The sequence below is a fragment of the Pseudophryne corroboree genome, chromosome 2 (genome assembly GCF_028390025.1).
Source record: "Pseudophryne corroboree isolate aPseCor3 chromosome 2, aPseCor3.hap2, whole genome shotgun sequence".
Lineage (NCBI taxonomy): Eukaryota > Metazoa > Chordata > Amphibia > Anura > Myobatrachidae > Pseudophryne > Pseudophryne corroboree.
Window position 1 is genome coordinate 1,042,601,937 of NC_086445.1, and position 25,118 is coordinate 1,042,627,054.

The following is a 25,118-nucleotide window of genomic DNA, read 5'->3' on the forward strand; positions in this document are numbered from 1 at the left end:
GCACGTGTTATAGTTACAGTGTGTGATATCTCCTACACAGGGATGATGGTGGTTGTGGTCTGGTACCTGCAGTATAGGGGGGACGGGTGTTACTGGGATCTGTCTCCTGCGCAGAGGGTGAGGGCTGTCTCCGGCACGTGTTATAGTTACGATGTGTTATCTCCTACACAGGGATGATGGTGGTTGTGGTCTGGTACCTGCAGTATAGGGGTGACGGGTGTTACTGTGATCTGTCTCCTGCGCAGAGGGTGAGGGCTGTCTCCGGCACGTGTTATAGTTACGATGTGTTATCTCCTACACAGGGATGATGGTGGCTGTGATCTGGTACCTGAAGTATAGGGGTGACGGGTGGTACTGGGATCTGTCTCCTGCACAGAGGGTGGGGGCTGTCTCCGGCACGTGTTATAGTTACAGTGTGTGTTATCTCCTACACAGGGATGATGGTGGTTGTGGTCTGGTACCTGCAGTATAGGGGTGAGGGTGTTACTGGGATCTGTCTCCTGCACAGAGGGTGGTGCTGTCTCCGGCACGTGTTATAGTTACAGTGTGTGTTATCTCCTACACAGGGATGATGGTGGTTGTGGTCTGGTACCTGCAGTATAGGGGTGACGGGTGTTACTGGGATCTGTCTCCTGCACAGAGGGTGGTGCTGTCTCCGGCACGTGTTATAGTTACAGTGTGTGTTATCTCCTACACAGGGATGATAGTGGCTGTGATCTGGTACCTGCAGTATAGGGGTGACGGGTGTTACTGGGATCTGTCTCCTGCACAGAGGGTGGGGGCTGTCTCCGGCACGTGTTATAGTTACAGTGTGTGTTATCTCCTACACAGGGATGATGGTGGTTGTGGTGTGGTACCTGCAGTATAGGGGTGACGGGTGTTACTGGGATCTGTCTCCTGCTCAGAGGGTGGGCGCTGTCTCCGGCACGTGTTATAGTTACGATGTGTTATCTCCTACACAGGAATGATGGTGGCTGTGGTCTGGTACCTGCAGTATAGGGGTGACGGATATTACTGTGATCTGTCTCCTGCGCAGAGGGTGGTGCTGTCTCCGGCACGTGTTATAGTTACAGTGTGTGTTATCTCCTACACAGGAATGATGGTGGCTGTGGTCTGGTACCTGCAGTATAGGGTTGACGGATATTACTGTGATCTGTCTCCTGCGCAGAGGGTGGTGCTGTCTCCGGCACGTGTTATAGTTACAGTGTGTGTTATCTCCTACACAGGGATGATGGTGGTTGTGGTCTGGTACCTGCAGTATAGGGGTGACGGGTGTTACTGGGATCTGTCTCCTGCACAGAGGGTGGTGCTGTCTCCGGCACGTGTTATAGTTACAGTGTGTGATATCTCCTACACAGGGATGATGGTGGTTGTGGTCTGGTACCTGCAGTATAGGGGGGACGGGTGTTACTGGGATCTGTCTCCTGCGCAGAGGGTGAGGGCTGTCTCCGGCACGTGTTATAGTTACGATGTGTTATCTCCTACACAGGGATGATGGTGGTTGTGGTCTGGTACCTGCAGTATAGGGGTGACGGGTGTTACTGTGATCTGTCTCCTGCGCAGAGGGTGAGGGCTGTCTCCGGCACGTGTTATAGTTACGATGTGTTATCTCCTACACAGGGATGATGGTGGCTGTGATCTGGTACCTGCAGTATAGGGGTGACGGGTGGTACTGGGATCTGTCTCCTGCACAGAGGGTGGGGGCTGTCTCCGGCACGTGTTATAGTTACAGTGTGTGTTATCTCCTACACAGGGATGATGGTGGTTGTGGTCTGGTACCTGCAGTATAGGGGGGACGGGTGTTACTGGGATCTGTCTCCTGCGCAGAGGGTGAGGGCTGTCTCCGGCACGTGTTATAGTTACGATGTGTTATCTCCTACACAGGGATGATGGTGGTTGTGGTCTGGTACCTGCAGTATAGGGGTGACGGGTGTTACTGGGATCTCTCTCCTGCACAGAGGGTGGTGCTGTCTCCGGCACGTGTTATAGTTACAGTGTGTGTTATCTCCTACACAGGGATGATGGTGGTTGTGGTCTGGTACCTGCAGTATAGGGGTGACGGGTGTTACTGGGATCTGTCTCCTGCACAGAGGGTGGTGCTGTCTCCGGCACGTGTTATAGTTACAGTGTGTGTTATCTCCTACACAGGGATGATGGTGGCTGTGATCTGGTACCTGCAGTATAGGGGTGACGGGTGGTACTGGGATCTGTCTCCTGCACAGAGGGTGGGGGTTGTCTCCGGCACGTGTTATAGTTATGATGTGATATCTCCTACACAGGGATGAATGTGGTTGTGGTCTGGTACCTGCAGTATTGGGGTGACGGGTGTTACTGTGATCTGTCTCCTGCGCAGAGGGTGAGGGCTGTCTCCGGCACGTGTTATAGTTACAGTGTGTGTTATCTCCTACACAGGGATGATGGTGGCTGTGGTTTGGTACCTGCAGTATAGGGGTGACGAGTGTTACTGGGATCTGTCTCCTGCACAGATGGTGGTGCTGTCTCCGGCACGTGTTATAGTTACAGTGTGTGTTATCTCCTACACAGGGATGATGGTGGCTGTGGTCTGGTACCTGCAGTATAGGGGTGACAGGTGTTACTGTGATCTGTCTCCTGCACAGAGGGTGGTGCTGTCTCCGGCACGTGTTATAGTTACAGTGTGTGTTATCTCCTACACAGGGATGATGGTGGCTGTGGTCTGGTACCTGCAGTATAGGGGTGACGGGTGTTACTGGGATCTGTCTCCTGTACAGAGGGTGGGGGCTGTCTCCGGCACGTGTTATAGTTACAGTGTGTGTTATCTCCTACACAGGGATGATGGTGGTTGTGGTGTGGTACCTGCAGTATAGGGGTGACGGGTGTTACTGGGATCTGTCTCCTGCTCAGAGGGTGGGCGCTGTCTCCGGCACGTGTTATAGTTATGATGTGTTATCTCCTACACAGGGATGATGGTGGTTGTGGTCTGGTACCTGCAGTATAGGGGTGACGGGTGTTACTGTGATCTGTCTCCTGCGCAGAGGGTGGTGCTGTCTCCGGCACGTGTTATAGTTACAGTGTGTGTTATCTCCTACACAGGGATGATGGTGGTTGTGGTCTGGTACCTGCAGTATAGGGGTGACGGATATTACTGTGATCTGTCTCCTGCGCAGAGGGTGGTGCCGTCTCCGGCACGTGTTATGGTTACGATGTGTTATCTCCTACACAGGGATGATGGTGGTTGTGGTCTGGTACCTGCAGTATAGGGGTGACGGATATTACTGTGATCTGTCTCCTGCACGTGTTATAGTTACAATGTGTTATCTCCTACACAGGGATGATGGTGGTGGATGAACTGCACATGTTGGGAGATTCACATCGAGGTTATTTGCTGGAACTTCTCCTCGCCAAGATCCGATACGTCACTCAGAAAAGAGCGGCCAAGTAAGTATTTTAATTGTTAAACCATTGCAAGGAATTGAGGATGAACATATTTTCTCTGACGTCCTAGTGGATGCTGGGAACTCCGTAAGGACCATGGGGAATAGCGGGCTCCGCAGGAGACTGGGCACTCTAAAAGAAAGATTAGGTACTATCTGGTGTGCACTGGCTCCTCCCTCTATGCCTCTCCTCCAGACCCCAGTTAGAATCTGTTCCCGGCCAGAGCTGGTTGCACACTAGGGGCTCTCCTGAGCTCCTAGAAAAGAAAGTATTTGTTAGGTTTTTTATTTTCAGTGAGACCTGCTGGCAACAGACTCACTGCTACGTGGGACTAAGGGGAGAGAAGCGAACCTACCTGCTTGCAGCTAGCTTGGGCTTCTTAGGCTACTGGACACCATTAGCTCCAGAGGGATCGAACACAGGCCCAGCCTCAGTCATCTGGTCCCGGAGCCGCGCCACCGTCCCCCTTACAGAGCCAGAAGCAAGAAGAACGTCCTGGAAATCGTCGGCTGAAGACTTCGGTCTTCATTAAGGTAGAGCACAGCACTGCAGCTGTGCGCCATTGCTCCCTATGCACACCACATACTCCGGTCACTGATGGGTGCAGGGCGCTGGGGGGGGGGGGCGCCCTGGGCTGCAATTAGAGTACCTTAACTTTGGCAAACAACACATAATATAGCCAAATAAGCTATATATGTGTAAAAATCCCCTGCCATAATACAATTATAAGAGCGGGAGAAGTCCGCCGAAAAAGGGGCGGGGCTATCTCCCTCAGCACACTGGCGCCATTTTCTCTTCACAGTGCAGCTGGAAGACAGCTCCCCAGGCTCTCCCCTGCAGTTTCCAGGCTCAAAGGGTTAAAAAGAGAGGGGGGGTACTAAATTTAGGCGCAAACTGTATATAAAAAGCAGCTATAGGGATAAATCACTTTCTATTAGTGTAAATCCCTGATTAAATAGCGCTGTGGTGTGTGCTGGCATACTCTCTCTCTGTCTTCCCAAAGGACTTTGTGGGGTCCTGTCCTCAGTCAGAGCATTCCCTGTGTGTGTGCGGTGTGTCGGTACGGCTGTGTCGACTTGTTTGATGAGGAGGCTTATGTGGAGGCGGAGCAGGTGCCGATAAATGTGATGTCACCCTTTGCGGGGCCGACACCAGAGTGGATGGATATGTGGAAGGTATTAACCGACAGTGTCAACTCCTTACATAAAAGGCTGGATGACGTAACAGCCATGGGACAGCCGGCTTCTCAGCCCGCGCCTGCCCAGGTGTCTCAAAGGCCATCAGGGGCTCAAAAACGCCCGCTACCTCAGATGGCAGACACAGATGTCGACACGGAGTCTGACTCCAGTGTCGACGAGGTTGAGACATATACACAATCCACTAGGGGCATCCGTTGCATGATTTCGGCAATGAAAAATGTGTTACACATTTCTGACATTAACCCAAGTACCACTAAAAAGGGGTTTTATGTTTGGGGAGAAAAAGCAGCCAGTGTTTTGTTCCCCATCAGATGAATTGAATGAAGTGTGTGAAGAAGCGTGGGTTTCCCCCGATAAGAAACTGGTAATTCTAAAAAGTTACTGATGGCGTACCCTTTCCCGCCAGAGGATAGGTCATGTTGGGAGATATCCCCTAGGGTGGATAAGGCGCTCACACGTTTGTCAAAAAAGGTGGCACTGCCGTCTCAGGATACGGCCACCTTGAAGGAGCCTGCTGATAGAAAGCAGGAGGAAATCCTGAAGTCTGTATATACACACTCAGGTACTATACTGAGACCCGCAATTGCCTCAGCATGGAGGTGTAGTACTGCTGCAGCGTGGTCTGATACCCTGTCAGATAATATTGTTACCCTCGACAGGGATACTATTTTGCTAACCATAGAGCATATTAAAGACATCGTCTTATATATGAGGGATGCACAGAGGGATATTTGCCGGCTGGCATCCAGAATTAATGCAATGTCCATTTCTGCCAGGAGGGTATTATGGACCCGGCAGTGGACAGGTGATGCTGATTCTAAAAGGCACATGAAGATTCTGCCTTATAAGGGTGAGGAATTGTTTGGGGATGGTCTCTCGGACCTCGTATCCACAGCAACAGCTGGGAAGTCAAAATTTTTACCTCAGGTTCCCTCACAGCCTAAGAAAGCACCGTATTATCAGGTACAGTCCTTTCGGCATCAGAAAAGCAAGCGGGTCCAAGGCGCTTCCTTTCTGCCAGAGGCAAGGGAAGAAGGAAAAAGGCTGCACCAGACAGCCAGTTCCCAGGATCAAAAATCTTCCCCCGCTTCCTCTAAGTCCACCACATGACGCTTGGCTCCACAGGCTGAGCCAGGTGCAGTGGGCTCGCTCACAGATGGATCCCTGGGTTCGGCAAGTAGTATCACAGGGATACAAGCTGGAGTTCGAGGCGACTCCCCCTCGCCGTTACCTCAAATCAGCCTTGCCTGCTGCCCTCAGAGAAAGGGAGGTAGTACTGGCGGCATTTCACAAGCTGTATCTTCAGCAGGTGATAATCAAGGTACCCCTTGATAAAGCTAAATATTTATCTTATAACATACACTATATATGGGTAAGAGACTCAGTACGCAATTGGCGTATGGGGTACCGTAAGGGTACGCACTTAGCGTTGCAGACGCTTAGCCGTGGTCGAGACGCACATGCGGCACGCTCGCTCACAGCTAACGCTTGGTGTCGAGCACGCAATGGGCGGCCGACTACCGTAATGCTACGCTACTAGCGTAGCGGACGCTCGTGACCACGAGGGGAACACGAGCGGCCCAGACGCTCACGGGATGACACTCAGTAAACCTTGTATGCAACACACTGAAAGATTGAGTTTATACTGTAAACCTTACTACTGAAATACTGTAGCGATATAACGCTGCTTAACCTTGTTAATACAAAAGCTGCTTGAGCGATTGAGACGCTCCGATTACCCTCAGCAATGTAATAAACACACAATACCTTGCTAAGGCTCCAAAACCTTTACTAACAATATTTAGCTATGTAAAAAAGGGAAAACAGTTAACAGTTCATACACTACAGACTAACATCAATATCTAAGCAGAATAACTACACATAAATATACAATAGCGTCACAATCGCAAACAATAACATACAATGAGAGAGTAAAAGAGAGAACGTGGCAAAATACAAACAGAGAACAAGTTGGTTACAGAGAAGAACTTACACACTGGGAATGATCGCTGCGCCGTCCTGGTACCAGCTCTCTAGTTAGTCAATGATGAAAACCGTTGTGGAGAGAGACCGAGCTGGCCAGGCTGGCTGTTCTTATATACACTGCGTACAGTACACTACAAAGGGACCTATAATCTCATTGTTCATTGGACACAGGAATGTCTCCCCGCATTATAACAAAAGGTCATAGGTTAGTTTGAACAGGTGGGCTGTGACTATATCGAACTGCTCAGGTGGGAGGGAATCTCAGGATTCCCGCTGCATGGATAATGAACCGCAAATATAGTAAATGTCCAGAAACTACTAATAGACATAACTATACGCAGGAGCGATTAATCTTTACCTAACCAGCACCGGATTGTTTCTAATAAAATGTTCTTTAGTTAGGTACCAAACACCACTGCTCAAACCCTGTCTGACCCTTCGTATCATGCAAAGAGGAATTCCTCTGTCCAGCGACCAGTTACAATAAACAAACTTACAGTTATTATTAAGGGGAACATTACCTATAAAACATACTATTTGGATTTACTATGTAACGATTGAGTCGCCCGCTAGACGCACACAAACTCTACCGTAAATGCACATACCACGCGCTCGAGCGCATGGCCGAGGAGGCGCCGTCACGCAACTGCGAATATGCGCACGCACGGGAGAGAATGTGCATGTGCAGCGGGCAAGCGCATGGGGTGAATATATGGCAACGTGTAGCATGATATTTTTCCGACTTTGACAGTCCACCCTTTGGCAGTCACCAATAACTGCCACTTCCTAAAACAGTTAAAAAAAATGAAAAATATATGTCATCACGTAAATACCTTTTTATGATTGGGTAAAGGGAGGAGAGGAGAAGGTGGGAAAAAGGTATGACCTAGTGAGATAGTAGAAGCATGTGTGTATGAATCCATGTTTGAGGGGTCATGTATCATCGTGCCGTACGTGTTTTAAATCAAGCTTCGAGGTATTGCGAAGTATACATTTGAATCCTTATCCCGTATTAAGGGTCTGTGGATGGGCTGTCAAACTTTACCGAGCTCTTTTCGGCTTTTGGTTGCAACAAATGGGGGAGCACATTTAGTTGATGATACATGAATGGGGGGATATGTGAGTGCTGATATCTGTGTCTATATTCCCTGTCGACTATGTGTGTCATTACCTGGAGGTTGTAGAGATGAAGATAAGAAGCAATTATTATAAATGCAGTCATAAACTATGTGAGTTTAATATGCCGATTGAGGTCTTGTCTGATGTTTTGTCTTGATGTACATGTTGTCTGATGTCTCTCGGTGCTTTTGCTATAAATAGCGAGCAAAAGTTGTTCCATTGTCCATAAAATTACAGTCTCTAAAGTATTGGGCTATCGTAAAAGTTAAAGTCACTAGGGAAATTGGGGGTCTGTGGCATAGTCCATCAATGGTCTGTATAAAAGAGGTTGTCAAATTCTTCTTCCAAGCGGATGTCTTTGTACCTTGGAGGAAAACAAAGGAGAAACGGGTGAAAGAAACGGACCGTGGAATCACATTTTCATCACAACATTGTCTCTATCGTTGGGTCATAAATCAAATTAGTTGTTGTTATTACAGTGTCCTCGCTCCTCAGACTCATCACTCTAGTACTACCTTTACACTTCGTTAAAGTCAGAACGCATCTAAATATCAGGCCAACCAATATGACGACTCCCAGAATACACAAGAGAAATTTTCCTACATCCATTATAATACCTTGGGCCCATTCTCCTAAACCAGAGAACCAATTTCGTGGGTTCAACCATGACACCCAACTGGTCAGCTCATTACCCACAGTAGCGAGTGTGAGATTGTATTTCCTTCGAAACTCCCACTTTAATTGTAAAATGTCATCCATCTTTTGGTCTATGACCTCGGCTGGGTCCTCCGTGCTGTTTGTAATATACGTGCAGCACTTTATTCCATATTGAGTTGCTAGGGTAACACAATACCCGCCTGTCACAGCTGTGAGATAATTGAGAATCATCCTATGCTGAACCAGTTCTGTTTTGTAGGCTTGTAACTCTTTCCCAGTGTACCTGAATGTGTCGTCATACATTTCGGTGATATTGTCTAATAAATTTGCAAGCGCAGATATATATTTATAATTTATCACTCCTCTGGCGGTACGAGTGATATCTAACGCGAGTAGGAATTGAATCCCGGTGGATTCATGGATCAGATCAGAGGCTGAATGCTCTGTCCTCTCTATCAGGTGCCGTTTAACGACGTGCTCGTAATGAGTTTGAGTATAAGGAGCTTGGGCACTGCGGTGAATATCTTTCATTTTGTTATGGGTTACAGTCATTACTTCAGGCAGTACTTTTCCAATGTAACACAATCCCTCTGAGTTTGGGGCAAGCCACTTATACGCCTTTCTCCCGCATATGAAATATGCATCATCGGGGAGAACATATGGGACAGAGTATGACATTACCATGTTACAAATTTTCCATGTGAAATCTCCTAACCCTAACTCTCCCATCTGTCTAGTACACGTATCAGGTTGTACGATATGTGCACAGTATCCTGGTGATACTACTCCAACTCGCATGGTCCTACTTCCTAGAGTATACCTATACCAGAAATATTTTCCATGGTCGGCTATCTGGCGTATAAGTTCTGTGTCTATGGGCATTCTATCGGCTCTATATGAAAATGTCATGGTTTGATTACTCCATGACACTTCCCAATTTCCCGGCTTTCGGGGATTGGAAATGTTAAAGCATACTAAAGACCTATCCACATGATACTGGTGGAGCTTTAAACTAGGAGGACTAGAGATATTAAACCTCTTGTCCACCGGCCTCCCACCACTTAACTCAAGTACCTCTCCTACAGTTAAAGGGAATGGTACTAGTCCTGATTTGCTATGACCTTGAGGTACTTGAGAGCATACCCAACAGTCTGTCTGATTTAACACTTTACCCACTAAGGAGTGATAGTCACTCAATGGATGCCGGTCCATGTGGACATTAAAACTGGACTGACATTTCTTGATGCACCCATCCTCAACTATATTGTCACAATGCCTACAGATGCAGTTCTCTTCAGCTAACAATCCTTCACAATTCCTTCTATTGTCAATGCTACCAGATCGTTTTCTGATACTCGCCTTTACTCTGAGATTATGTTGCTCTTGGAAATTTACGCCTCCATCCTGGTCATCAGAACCCATTCCCGATCCTTCCTCGACCTCCATGGTACTCTCACCGAAACAGACTGCTCTGGTCAACATCATGGTCAACAGAAAAATCCGGATCACAGTCTCTTGGGGCAAGTCCATCTTAGAGGAGTAAAAGGAGAAAAATAAGAAATAGGAGGGAGATGGGAACTGGAGAAAATAACAAATGGGGAAAAGAAATCTGGCTCGACAAACGCCTCCGATCTTATTATTCTCAGCGCTCAGGTGTCGTCTCAATCTTCCCTGAACAGACACTCTAGTGATACAACCTCTACCGTCTGTTCTTTATCACGGGACCTCTCTGGGTCAGTGACCTTTTTACAATGAGACGAATGGACCCAAGTCTCTCTCTCGGCAACCTTCAATGCTGTTGTACTGGTCAATAAGACTTGATATGGTCCTTCCCATCTGTCAATAAGGCAACCTGAGCGTAGAAAATTCCGTATCATTACATAATCCCCAGGTTCAATGTCATGACAATTATTGTCTGGCAAATCAGGAATCACCAACTTTAAATTATCATTCTGATTCCTCAATTGCTTACTCATCTTAACCAAGTACTTTACGGTTACTTCATTGTTACACTTCAAATCATCCTGGGGGTTAATCATAACATGGGGTTGTGGACCAAACAGAATTTCAAAAGGAGACAGATTAAGAGGGGACCTGGGAGTGGTTCTGATGCTGTATAATACGATTGGCAAAGCTTCGGGCCACAACAATCCTGTTTCAGTCATTACCTTGCTTAATTTGTTTTTAATAGTGCTGTTTACTCTTTCCACCTTCGCACTCGCCTGGGGGCGGTACGGAGTGTGCAGCTTACTATTAATTCCCATCAACTTACACATTGTTTGAAAGACTTCACCTGTAAAATGGGTACCCCTATCACTCTCAATGATTCTAGGGATACCATACCTGCACACAAATTCCTGCACAATTTTCTTTGCAGTAAACACAGCGGTATTTGTGGCCGCAGGAAATGCTTCAACCCAATTTGAGAACACATCAATACAGACCAATACATACTTAAAATTTCTACAAGGTGGCAATTGTATGAAATCAATTTGTATTACCTGAAAAGGGCCATCTGTCGGAGGGATATGGGATGGCTCTGTCGGTATTGCCTTTCCGATATTCTTCCTCAAGCAGGTGAGACATGTCATCGCTCTTTTACCCGCATGGGAAGAAAATCCTGGGGCGCACCAATAAGCTCTTACCAACTTACACATTCCTTCTTTGCCTAGATGAGTCAGCCCATGTGCCGCTTCCGCTAGACTTGGAAGGTATGCTCTGGGTGCCACTGGCTTACCCTGTCCATCTGTCCAGAGTCCTGAGGACTCCTGGCCATATCCTTTTGACCTCCAAACTGCCTTTTCTTGTGGTGAACACAAATTTTGCATTTCATATAATTTCTGTGTGTTTACAGTATCAAATACCATCAGTTGTGTACTGTCTGTTTGTATGGGGTTACCGGCTGCTGATTTAGCAGCTTCGTCTGCTCGGCTGTTACCAAGTGATACCGGGTCTTCGCTATACGTGTGAGCTTTACACTTGATAACAGCCACTCTGTCGGGTTCCTGTATCGCTGTTAGAAGTCTTTTGATGTGGGCTGCATGCGCTACTGGTGTGCCAGCTGCCGTCATGAAATTTCTGAGGCGCCATAGGGCCCCGAAATCATGGACTACTCCGAAGGCGTACCTAGAATCTGTATAGATATTGGCTGACTTGCCTTTAGCCAATTCGCATGCTCTGGTTAGGGCAACCAGTTCAGCAATTTGTGCTGAGTGTGGTGGGCCTAGGGGTTCCGCTTCTATGGTACCTTGGTCATCTACGACTGCGTATCCAGTACACAAGTCTCCCGAGTCCGTCTGTCTGTGACAACTACCGTCAGTGTAGAAAGTAAAATCTACTGATGTCAGGCCTTGCCGTGAAATTTTGGGTCAAATATTCCATACAATCATGTGTTTCGCTGTCCTTACTAAATCCTCCTTCACCATCACTCTCATCCACCACCCTTTGTGGCTGTCCAGGCACACCTGGGAGATATGTTGCAGGATTTAGTGCACTGCATCTCTTTATAGTAATGTTTACCGGAGCCATCAATGCCAATTCCCATCTTGTAAACCGCGCTGATGAGACGTGTCAGGTTTGGGCAGAATTCAGTAAAGCTGACACTGCATGTGGTGTATGAATTGTGAGGTTGTGTCCTAGCACTACATCTTCGCTTTTACTTACTAGCAATGCTATTGCTGCAACACTTCGCAAGCATGTGGGGAGGGATCGCGCTACCGTGTCTAGCTGAGCGCTATAGTAGGCTACCGGCCTGCTGGCATCACCATGCTTCTGGGTTAAGACACCTGCTGCGCACCCAGCACTCTCTGTTCCGTACAGTTCAAAGGGTTTTCCATAATCTGGCATACCTAATGCTGGTGCCTGCGTTAGGCACTGTTTAAGTCTCTCAAATGCCATCTCAGACTCGTCTGTGTGCGAAATCCGATCAGGTTTGTTTGAGGAGACCATCTCCTGCAAAGGCAAGGCTAGTATGGAAAAACCTGGGATCCAGTTACGGCAATACCTACACATTCCTAAAAATGTTCTAATCTGTTGCTGGGTTTGTGGCAGGGTCATGTCACGAATTGCTTGAATTCTATCAGCGGTCAGGTGTCTCAGTCCTTGTGTTAGGCATTGTCCAAAATACTTCACCCTGGTCTGGCATAATTGTAACTTATCTTTGGAAACCTTGTGTCCTGTGTCTGAAAGATGAAACAGGAGTTGTTTCGTATCTCTCAGGGACGGTTCTAGTGAATCAGAACACAGCAGTAAATCATCCACGTACTGTATTAATACTGATCCACTCTCAGGTTGGAAAGACTGTAAACAATCATGCAAGGCCTGAGAGAAAATATTTGGACTGTCAATGAAACCTTGTGGTAATCGAGTCCAGGTGTACTGAACTCCTCTGTATGTAAATGCGAATAAGTATTGACTGTCAGGGTGCAGAGGTACCGAGAAGAAGGCGGAGCAGAGGTCAATCACAGTGAAAAAGTTGGCAGTGGGAGGGATTTGCATAAGGATGACAGCTGGATTTGGCACTACGGGGAATTGACTCTCAACTATTTTGTTGATCCCTCTTAGATCCTGCACTAATCTGTAACCCCTCCCCCCACTCTTTTTAACAGGGAAGATGGGACTATTGGCAGTGCTGGACGTTCTTACCAGAATGCCCTGTTGTAGCAAGCGCTCTATTACAGGGAAAACTCCTAACTCCACCTCTGGCTTCAGAGGGTATTGTGGGATTTTTGGAGCTATCCTACCATCTTTTACTTGCACAACTACTGGGGCTACGTTTGCCATTAATCCAGTGTCTTGTCCATCCTTGGTCCAAAGTGATTCCGGTATCTGGGAAATCATTTCCTCTACCTTGGACGGACACCTATTTACAACAACAGTGTGGGACATTAATCTTGTTGGGGAGTCTAGCATATCCTGCACTTCCTGAGCGTGGTTTTCGGGTATGTCCAAGAACACACCTTCAGGAGTACAATATATGACACATCCCATTTTGCACAGTAAATCTCTCCCTAGGAGATTAGTCGGAGCCGATGCAGCCAGCAGAAAAGAATGCTTGGTATGCAAAGGCCCTATCGTAATCTCTGCAGGTTTGCTTAAAGGGTAGTGCTGTACTACTCCTGTTACTCCCATGGCTGGAATTGTTTTACCAGTGGTTCTCAAGCCCACGGTCGAATTTATCACTGACTTGGCTGCCCCCGTATCTACAAGGAAATTTAGAGATTTACCAGCTACATCAATTGTGACCTCAGGTTCATTTCCAAGGCTCGCAATTAATTTCACTGGCTGCAGACTACAGGTGTGGCCCCACCCCTATTGTATGTGGTGGCCTCCCTGCATTGCGCTGGCAGCTATTACCTGTGAAGGGGGTAAATGGGAACTATCAGAGACTTGCCAGTCTCTTCTTGGGGGATACCTTTTTGTTTCCCCTGCGTGTGGCTCATAACTCCGTCTCTGCGGTCCTTGATCCCATTTTCGTGTGTCATGTCGTTGTCTAGGGGGTTGATATGATTTTTGTGCATTTTTCGATCTACAGTCTCGTGCAAAATGTCCCTCTTTATGACAGTAATAACAAGTTACCACATTTGACGTACCCACAGGGGTCGGAGACTTATACTGATGTGGCCTTGTGGTCAGGGCCTGTATACTTACGGCCATTAACTTATCACTCTGCGACTCCCTGTGTCTGGTGATGTTTCGATCATGATCAATAGCGGCCTCTCTCAAAGTAGCCACCGACAGACCTCGCCAACATGGTTGGGTGGTCTGTACCCTCGTCCTCAATACTTCCTTTAAACCATCCATTAACACAGATACTGCTACTTCTCTATGATTCACATTTGTTTTAATGTCTTCTATCCCTGTATACTTAGCCATTTCCTGCAGTGCCCGATGAAAATAATCAGCAGCTGTTTCTCCCTCTTTTTGTGTGATGGAGAAAATTTTGTTCCATTTGGCAACAGCTGGGAAATACTCTCCTAACTGTAAATTTATTCTCTTTACATTATCTTGGTTGTACACATCCGTAAGGGGTACCTCTTCGTCTAATTTACAGTAAGCTATAAATCTCGCTGAGTCGACATTGGAAGGTAAACCTGCCCTCAGCAATATCCGCCAGTCTTTATTATTGGGCTCCACAGTATTTCCTAGCTCTCTAATGTACTTCTGGCTTGCAACTAGATCTTTCCTAGGATGAGGGAATTCAGACACCATTGATCTTAATTCCGTTCGGGAAAAGGGGCAGTGCATGGCGATGTGTCTGACAGGAGTGACTCCTGAAGTGTCAGTTTTCCCATTTGGTACTGCAATTACCCTAACGGGATTAAGTTCAATAACATCATTCTGAGTAGATTCTACAACATGTGGTGTAATGGTTTCAGCATAGTGTACAGTGCCGTACTTACCAGTTGATACGACCTCACCTGTCCCTCCACTAGGGGCCTTTGATACTGCTCTTACTGGTTGGGCCATGCCCACTGTTGTTTCTGCTATGGTGGCTGCTAGAGAGAGTGCCGATATTGTTGTGGGCTCATCCTCTTGGTCACAATCCTGGGGAAAGTTTAAAACAGGGTACAGCTTGCACGGGTTAGTATTAGCATCAACAATCTTAGTTACATTATTCTTAACATTTATACAGTTACTAAGTGCATGTTTATCATACACCAGTGTGTCATTCTCTGTAACCACCTTCTCTCCCGTTATGTATGGTGGTGGTGGCGCGGTGGCTATCAGTTTTCTGATAGGGTTAGATCCAGTCGCTTGAGCCAATCCTCTCTGTATTTCACCTTCCTGTTGCCATAACTGTATATAATCATAATGTTTGATCCGTCTCTTTGCAGATTTAATGAGACATATCCTTCTCCTTAGATTTTGTAACACCTCGGGACTAAAACTGCCTACCCGTGGGAACTTTTCCCCGTCATGCACAGTCATTCTTTCCCATTCATCGCACAAAACCTCTGTGTGTGAACCGTATTTCTCACACATGATATACCTTGCCGACCCGATTGGTCGGTTTACTAAGTCAACCTGAACCGAGGTTGATCGCCCCCTACCTGAACAACTGGCCCCCATCTTTGCAGGTGTTGCTTTCACTACCTCTGACCTTCAAATCAGGGTCTTCAGTGAACCCTTACAAAAACCAAGATGTCCGGGGTAGGCCGGCGGCGGAAGTTTACCGAGTACCTCCACTCACTCGCCCACGTCGACCAATACGCCCACACACTGCCTTAGCGCTGGCGTACTCAACCTAGGGCCCCTGCGACCTGAACCTCTATTTACTGGAACGTGGGTGTGATCCGAAGAGCACTTAACCCTTCCCAGTAACTATTGGTTGTTAGAGAATTCCCGAGTGACCAGCGAACCTCCCTTAAAATAAAAAAAATTACACAAATCACGTTAGAATGTACAAATAGCGTTTATGACCCCTCTAGCGTACGCAAATGGTACTGGGTCAAGTTACTAACTAATGCACACAATTACATGCGGTACAATCGTTCTGCACATAAGCTACTAATCTTATGTGCGGAACGACCAGTGGAATCGAAAATTGTGGCTGCGAATTCCTTCAGCCAGAGCTTAATGGCCTATATGGGTACCGCACCAACCCTTCCTGGTGTTGTGCTTCTTTACTCTTTATCTATAGCGGACTTCCTAATCTGCTGTACCTGGACCTCCTGGTCTGTGCTACAGTAGACCTCCTGGTCTGCTATACTCTAATGCTCTTCTTTTAATATGTTTAACAAGGGATGCCTCCCAAGCCACTGTGCCGTCACTTACACGTATGTACCTCACGAGAACTCGATGATTTCCTGTGGTTCCACCCAAAAATTAGAAACTTATATATATGTATACACACACTTTCACCTCATATACTCTTTACTTTCGTTTCTGCGCTGAAATCCCTTTCATTCAGTATCGCAGGCTAATCCAGAGGAGTTGCAACTAGAGAAGGATCTATTAGCTTAAAATTTTGGACACTGAGATTGATTTGCGCTATTATCGCGTTGCCTCCGTATCGCCTACTAAAACAATACTATCGTGTGATTTGTATTATGTGGGGTACCCAGACGCTCCGTTGCGTAATATACGCTCCGTGCATCGGCCCTTGCGTCGCGTACGCTAGTCCCGCCCTTTGTTAGAGACACGTGTACGCAAGCCAGATATATCCACAGAAATACAACTAAAACGTTTATATCAATGTAGATGATCTTTAACTGTAATCATCTACTGAGCACCACACAGATCTTTCCTTGTATCTTTAGGTAAAGCCGTGTGCGTGTTTTACAATTTACTCCTTAACGTATTAATATTACTTTTAACTACCCATAGCAACAAATCTTTCTCAGCACGTTATCAATTATAAATGGCAAGCAGGAAGGTGAGATGTGAAAATACACAAATAAAAAGAAATGCAGGTGTGTGCGTGTGTTGCGTACGCAAAACAGAGATAAACAGTTTTAAAAGACAATAGCGTTTTGTTCTTACCTTCCGGTTCCGGATTCCACCAGCACTCCTACAGCGTAGCGATGCAGACGCTTATCTAGTCAGCACTACTGTATCCCTCACCACCAATACGGATACGAAGGGATACTGCCTTCCCGCCCTTGCTGACAAAGTCTGTGTTCGCTAGTGCGGATATGTGGAGGACGGACGAGCCGCCAATTGATAAAGCTAAATATTTATCTTATAACATACACTATATATGGGTAAGAGACTCAGTACGCAATTGGCGTATGGGGTACCGTAAGGGTACGCACTTAGCGTTGCAGACGCTTAGCCGTGGTCGAGACGCACATGCGGAACGCTCGCTCACAGCTAACGCTTGGTGTCGAGCACGCAATGGGCGGCCGACTACCGTAATGCTACGCTACTAGCGTAGCGGACGCTCGTGACCACGAGGGGAACACGAGCGGCCCAGACGCTCACGGGATGACACTCAGTAAACCTTGTATGCAACACACTGAAAGATTGAGTTTATACTGTAAACCTTACTACTGAAATACTGTAGCGATATAACGCTGCTTAACCTTGTTAATACAAAAGCTGCTTGAGCGATTGAGACGCTCCGATTACCCTCAGCAATGTAATAAACACACAATACCTTGCTAAGGCTCCAAAACCTTTACTAACAATATTTAGCTATGTAAAAAAGGGAAAACAGTTAACAGTTCATACACTACAGACTAACATCAATATCTAAGCAGAATAACTACACATAAATATACAATAGCGTCACAATCGCAAACAATAACATACAATGAGAAAGAGTAAAAGAGAGAACGTGGCAAAATACAAACAGAGAACAAGTTGGTTACAGAGAAGAACTTACACACTGGGAATGATCGCTGCGCCGTCCTGGTACCAGCTCTCTAGTTAGTCAATGATGAAAACCGTTGTGGAGAGAGACCGAGCTGGCCAGGCTGGCTGTTCTTATATACACTGTGTACAGTACACTACAAAGGGACCTATAATCTCATTGTTCATTGGACACAGGAATGTCTCCCCGCATTATAACAAAAGGTCATAGGTTAGTTTGAACAGGTGGGCTGTGACTATATCGAACTGCTCAGGTGGGAGGGAATCTCAGGATTCCCGCCGCATGGATAATGAACCGCAAATATAGTAAATGTCCAGAAACTACTAATAGACATAACTATACGCAGGAGCGATTAATCTTTACCTAACCAGCACCGGATTGTTTCTAATAAAATGTTCTTTAGTTAGGTACCAAACACCACTGCTCAAACCCTGTCTGACCCTTCGTATCATGCAAAGAGGAATTCCTCTGTCCAGCGACCAGTTACAATAAACAAACTTACAGTTATTATTAAGGGGAACATTACCTATAAAACATACTATTTGGATTTACTATGTAACGATTGAGTCGCCCGCTAGACGCACACAAACTCTACCGTAAATGCACATACCACGCGCTCGAGCGCATGGCCGAGGAGGCGCCGTCACGCAACTGCGAATATGCGCACGCACGGGAGAGTGTGCATGTGCAGCCGGCAAGCGCATGGGGTGAATATATGGCAACGTGTAGCATGATATTTTTCCGACTTTGACACCCTCCTTCAACAGGGACGGGGTTACTATTCCACAATGTTGTGGTACCGAAACCAAACGGTTCGGTGAGACCCATTCTAAATTTAAAATCCTTGAACATTTATATAAAAAAAAGTTCAAGTTCAAAGTACCTCAAGGTTGTGGTACAGGACTGTCATTACCAATTCCAGACGTTGCCGTCTGGTCTGTCCACGGCACCGTGGGTATTTACCAAGGTAATGGCCGAAATGATGATGCTCCTCCGAAAGAAGGGAGTCATGATTATTCCGTACTTGGACGATCTCCTTATAAAGGCGAGGTCCAAAGAGCAGTTGCTAGTCGGCGTGGCACTATCTCAGGAAGTGCTACAACAGGCTGGATTCTGAATATCCCAAAGTCGCAGCTGATTCCTGCGACGCTTCTGCTGTTCTTGGGCATGATTCTGGACACAGAACAGAAGAAGATCTTTCTCCCGGAGGAGAAGGCCCAGGAATTATCATCTCTGGTCAGGGACCTCCTGAAACCAAAGCAGGTGTTGGTGCATCACTGCACGCGAGTCCTGGGAAAGATGGTAGCTTCTTACGAAGCAAGTCCCTTCGGCAGATTCCATGCAAGGATCTTCCAGTGGGATCTGTTGGACAAGTGGTCCGGATCGCATCTCCAGATGCATCGGTTAATCACCCTGTCCCCGAGGGCCAGGGTGTCTCTGCTGTGGTGGCTGCAGAGTGCTCATCTGCTCGAAGGCCGCAGATTCGGCATACAGGAATGGGTCCTGGTGACCACGGATGCAAGCCTCCGAGGTTGGGGGGCAGTCACCCAGGGAAGAAACTTCCAAGGACAATGGTCAAGTCAGGAAACTTCCCTACACATAAATATTCTGGAACTAAGGGACATTTACAACGCCCTGAGTCAAGCAGAACCCCTGCTTCAAAACCAACCGGTGCTGATTCAGTCAGACAACATCACGGCGGTCGCCCATGTAAACCGTCAGGGCGGCACAAGAAGCAGGGTGGCAATGGCAGAAGCCACAAGGATTCTTTGATGGCGGAGAATCACGTGATAGCACTGTCAGCAGTGTTCATTCCGGGAGTGGACAACTGGGAAGCAGACTTCCTCAGCAGGCACGACCTCCACCCGGGAGAGTGGGGACTTCATCCAGAAGTCTTCCAACTGATTGTAAACCATTGGGAAAGGCCACAGGTGGACATGATGGCGTCCCGCCTAAACAAAAAGCTCGAAAGATATTGCGCCAGGTCAAGGGACCCTCAGGCGATAGCTGTGGACGCTCTAGTGACACCGTGGGTGTACCAGTCGGTTTATGTGTTCCCTCCTCTTCCTCTCATACCAAAGGTACTGAGTATAATAAGGAGAAGAGGAGTAAGAACTATACTCATTGTTCCGGATTGGCCAAGAAGAGCTTGGTACCCAGAACTTCAAGAAATGATCTCGGAGGACCCTTGGCCTCTGCTGCTCAGACAAGACCTGCTACTACAGGGGCCCTGTCTGTTCCAAGACTTACCGCGGCTGCGTTTGACGGCATGGCGGTTGAACACTGGATCCTAAAGGAAAAGGGCATTCCGGAGGAAGTCATTCCTACGCTGATTAAAGCTAGGAAGGATGTGACCGCAAAACATTATCACCGCATATGGCGGAAATATGTTGCTTAGTGTGAGGCCTGGAAGGCCCCAACGGAGGAATTTCAGCTGGGTCGATTTCTGCACTTCCTACAGTCAGGGGTGACTATGGGCCTCAAATTGGGTTCCATTAAGGTCCAGATTTCGGCTCTGTCGATTTTCTTTCAGAAAGAACTGGCTTCACTGCCTGAAGTTCAGAGTTTTGTAAAGGGAGTGCTGCATATTCAGCCCCCTTTTGTGCCTCCAGTGGCACCTTGGGATCTCAACGTGGTGTTGAGTTTCTTCAAATCACATTGGTTGAGCCACTTAAAACCGTGGAGCAAAAATATCTCACGCGGAAAGTGGTCATGCTGTTGGCCTTGGCTTCGGCCAGGCGTGTATCAGAATTGGCGGTTTTGTCATGTAAAAGCCCTTTTCTGATTTTTCATATGGATAGGGCGGAATTGAGGACTCGTTCCCAATTTCTTCCTAAGGTGGTATCAGCGTTTCATTTGAACCAACCTATTGTGGTGCCTGCGGCTACTCGGGACTTGGAGGATTCCAAGTTGCTGGACGTAGTCAGGGCCCTGGAATCTATGTTTCCAGGATGGCTAGAGTCAGGAAAACTGACTCGCTATTTATCCTGTATGCACCCAACAAGCTGGGTGCTCCTGCTTCAAAGCAGACTATTGCTCGCTGGATCTATAGCACGATTCAACTTGCACATTCTGCGGCTGGACTGCCGCATCCTATATCAGTAAAAGCCCATTCCACGAGGAAGGTGGGCTCTTCTTGGGCGGCTGCCCGAGGGGTCTCGGCTTTACAGCTTTGCCGAGCTGCTACTTGGTCGGGTTCAAACACATTTGCAAAATTCTACAAGTTTGATACCCTGGCTGAGGAGGACCTAGAGTTTGCTCATTCGGTGCTGCAGAGTCATCCGCACTCTCCCGCCCGTTTGGGAGCTTTGGTTTAATCCCCATGGTCCTTACGGAGTTCCCAGCATCCACTAGGACGTCAGAGAAAATAAGATTTTACTCACCGGTAAATCTATTTCTCGTAGTCCGTAGTGGATGCTGGGCGCCCATCACAAGTGCGGATTGTCTGCAATACTTGTATATAGTTATTGCCTAACTAAAGGGTTATTGTTATGAGCCATCTATTACTGAGGCTCAGTTGTTGTTCATACTGTTAACTGGGTATAGTATCACGAGTTATACGGTGCGATTGGTGTGGCTGGTATGAGTCTTACCCTGGATTCAAAATCCTTTCCTTGTAGTGTCAGCTCTTCCGGGCACAGTTTCCCTAACTGGGGTCTGGAGGAGGGGCATAGAGGGAGGAGCCAGAGCACACCAGATAGTACCTAATCTTTCTTTTAGAGTGCCCAGTCTCCTGCGGAGCCCGCTATTCCCCATGGTTCTTACGGAGTTCCCAGCATCCACTACGGACTACGAGAAATAGAATTACCGGTGAGTAAATTCTTATTTTAATATTTAGTTTTATTGGTTCAGACATTATAACGTGTTATAACTGATCTGGAGCATCAATGGTACATCGTACTAATACAGGCTGTCATGTGGGTCTGCTGAGCAGCTGTTTGGACTTTACACTTCTTTTACTGTTGGTAATATTACATTGTAGGAAGAAAGATGGCAGCAACGGAAGCTCTGTGAATGATGTACAGATTGTAGGTATGAGTGCCACCTTGCCCAATCTCAGCCTGCTGGCTTCATGGCTCAGCGCCGAGCTCTATCACACTGATTACCGGCCGGTGCCGCTCAAAGAACAAATTAAAATTGGAAAAACTGTGTTTGGTTCCACAATGATTCCAGTGAGAGAGTTTGAGCCTTTAATTCAAGTGAAGGTAAGAAACGTTCTCCACTGCATCAAAGTGCTGGAGGAGGGCGTGGGATGCAGGGGAAGGAAGGGCAGCATGCTGGAGGAGGGAATGGGATGCAGGGGAAGGAAGGGCAGCGTGTTGGAAGAGGGAATGGGAGGCAGGGGAAGGAAGGGCAGCGTGTTGGAGGAGGGAATATGATGCAGGGGAAGGAAGGGCAGCGTGTTGGAAGAGGGAATGGGATGCAGGGGAAGGAAGGGCAGCGTGTTGGAGGAGGGAATGGGATGCAGGGGAAGGAAGGGCAGCGTGCTGGAGGAGGGAATGGGATGCAGGGGAAGGAAGGGCAGCGTGTTGGAGGAGGGAATATGATGCAGGGGAAGGAAGGGCAGCGTGTTGGAAGAGGGAATGGGATGCAGGGGAAGGAAGGGCAGCGTGTTGGAAGAGGGAATGGGAGGCAGGGGAAGGAAGGGCAGCGTGCTGGAGGAGGGAATGGGATGCAGGGGAAGGAAGGGCAGCGTGCTGGAGGAGGGAATGGGAGGCAGGGGAAGGAAGGGCAGCGTGTTGGAAGAGGGAATGGGATGCAGGGGAAGGAAGGGCAGCGTGTTGCAGGAGGGTGTGGGAGGCAGGGGAAGGAGAGGGCAGCGTGTTGGAGGAGGGAATGGGATGCAGGGGAAGGAAGGGCAGCGTGCTGGAGGAGGGATTGGGATGCAGGGGAAGGAAGGGCAGCGTGTTGGAGGAGAGAATGGGAAGCAGGGGAAGGAAGGTCAGCAGCGTGTTGGAGGAGGGATTGGGATGCAGGGGAAGCAAGGTCAGCAGCGTGTTGGAGGAGGGAATGGGATGCAGGGGAAGGAAGGGCAGCGTGCTGGCGGAGGAAATGGGATGCAGGAGAAGGAAGGGCAGCGTGTTGGAGGAGGAAATGGGATGCAGGGGAAGCAAGGTCAGCAGCGTGTTGGAGGAGGGAATGGGATGCTGGGGAAGGAAGGGCAGCGTGTTGCAGGAGGGTGTGGGAGGCAGGGGAAGGAGAGGGCAGCGTGTTGGAGGAGGGAATGGGATGCAGGGGAAGGAAGGGCAGCGTGCTGGAGGAGGGATTGGGATGCAGGGGAAGGAAGGGCAGCGTGTTGGAGGAGAGAATGGGAAGCAGGGGAAGGAAGGACAGCAGCGTGTTGGAGGAGGGATTGGGATGCAGGGGAAGCAAGGTCAGCAGCGTGTTGGAGGAGGGAATGGGATGCAGGGGAAGGAAGGGCAGCGTGCTGGCGGAGGAAATGGGATGCAGGAGAAGGAAGGGCAGCGTGTTGGAGGAGGAAATGGGATGCAGGGGAAGCAAGGTCAGCAGCGTGTTGGAGGAGGGAATGGGATGCTGGGGAAGGAAGGGCAGCAGCGTGTTGGAGGAGGGAATGGGATGCAGGGGAAGGAAGGGCAGCAGCGTGCTGGCGGAGGGAATGGGATGCAGGGGAAGGAAGGGCAGCAGTGTTTTGGAGGAGGGAATGAGATGCAGGGGAAGGAAGGGCAGCAGCGAGTTGGAGAAGGGAATATGATGCAGGGGAAGGAAGGGCAGCAGCGTGTTGGAGAAGGGAATAGTATGCAGGGGAAGGAAGGGCAGCAGCGTATTGGAGGAGGGAATATGATGCAGGGGAAGGAAGGGCAGCAGCGTGTTGGAGGAGGGAATATGATGCAGGGGAAGGAAGGGCAGCAGCGTGTTGGAGGAGGGAATAGTATGCATGGGAAGGAAGGGCAGCAGCGTGTTTGAGGAGGAATAGTATGCAGGGGAAGGAAGGGCAGCAGCGTGTTGGAGAAGGGAATATGATGCAGGGGAAGGAAGGGCAGCAGCGTGCTGGCGGAGGGAATAGTATGCAGGGGAAGGAAGGGCAGCAGCGTGTTGGAGGAGGGAATAGTATGCAGGGGAAGGAAGGGCAGCAGCGTGTTGGAGGAGGGAATAGTATGCAGGGGAAGGAAGGGCAGCAGCGTGTTGGAGGAGGGAATATGATGCAGGGGAAGGAAGGGCAGCAGCGTGTTGGAGGAGGGAATATGATGCAGGGGAAGGAAGGGCAGCAGCGTGTTGGAGAAGGGAATAGTATGCAGGGGAAGGAAGGGCAGCAGCATGTTGGAGGAGAGAATATGATGCAGGGGAAGAAAGGGCAGCAGCGTGCTGGAGGAGGGAATAGTATGCAGGGGAAGGAAGGGCAGCAGCGTGTTTGAGGAGGAATAGTATGCAGGGGAAGGAAGGGCAGCAGCGTGTTTGAGGAGGAATAGTATGCAGGGGAAGGAACGGCAGCAGCGTATTGGAGGAGGGAATATGATGCAGGGGAAGGAAGGGCAGCAGCGTGTTGGAGGAGGGAATATGATGCAGGGGAAGGAAGGGCAGGAGCGTATTGGAGGAGGGAATATGATGCAGGGGAAGGAAGGGCAGGAGCGTGTTGGAGGAGGGAATATGATGCAGGGGAAGAAAGGGCAGCAGCGTGTTGGAGGAGGGAATAGTATGCAGGGGAAGGAAGGGCAGCAGCGTGTTGGAGGAGGGAATATGATGCAGGGGAAGGAAGGGCAGCAGCGTGTTGGAGGAGGGAATAGTATGCAGGGGAAGGAAGGGCAGCAGCGTGTTTGAGGAGGAATAGTATGCAGGGGAAGGAAGGGCAGGAGTGTGTTGGAGGAGGGAATGCGATGCAGGGGAAGGAAGGGCAGGAGCGTGTTGGAGGAGGGAATGCGATGCAGGGGAAGGAAGGGCAGGAGTGTGTTGGAGGAGGGAATGGGATGCAGGGGAAGGAAGGGCAGGAGCGTGTTGGAGGAGGGAATATGATGCAGGGGAAGGAAGGGCAGGAGCGTGTTGCAGGAGCGAATAGTATGCAGGGGAAGGAAGGCCAGGAGCGTGTTGGAGGAGGGAATAGTATACAGGGGAAGGAAGGGCAGGAGCGTGTTGGAGGAGGGAATGGGATGCAGGGGAAGGAAGGGCAGCGTGTTGGAGGAGGTAATGGGATGCAGGGGAAGGAAGGGCAGCGAGTTGGAGAAGGGAATATGATGCAGGGGAAGGAAGGGCAGCAGCGTGTTGGAGAAGGGAATAGTATGCAGGGGAAGGAAGGGCAGCAGCGTATTGGAGGAGGGAATATGATGCAGGGGAAGGAAGGGCAGCAGCGTGTTGGAGGAGGGAATATGATGCAGGGGAAGGAAGGGCAGCAGCGTGTTGGAGGAGGGAATAGTATGCATGGGAAGGAAGGGCAGCAGCGTGTTTGAGGAGGAATAGTATGCAGGGGAAGGAAG

General features: G+C 48.6%; 1 protein-coding gene across 3 annotated transcripts in view; it reads left to right on the forward strand.

Moving 5' to 3' along the window:
* The window catches only part of POLQ (DNA polymerase theta), a 196,432-nt gene that overhangs the window by 36,260 nt on the left and 135,054 nt on the right, over positions 1-25,118 (forward strand). For all 3 annotated transcript variants that reach the window (XM_063956839.1, XM_063956841.1, XM_063956840.1), the window contains exons 6-7: positions 3,309-3,417; positions 21,674-21,896. In XM_063956839.1, the coding sequence (XP_063812909.1) occupies positions 3,309-3,417; positions 21,674-21,896 (332 nt within the window). The remainder of the gene's footprint in view (positions 1-3,308; positions 3,418-21,673; positions 21,897-25,118) is intronic.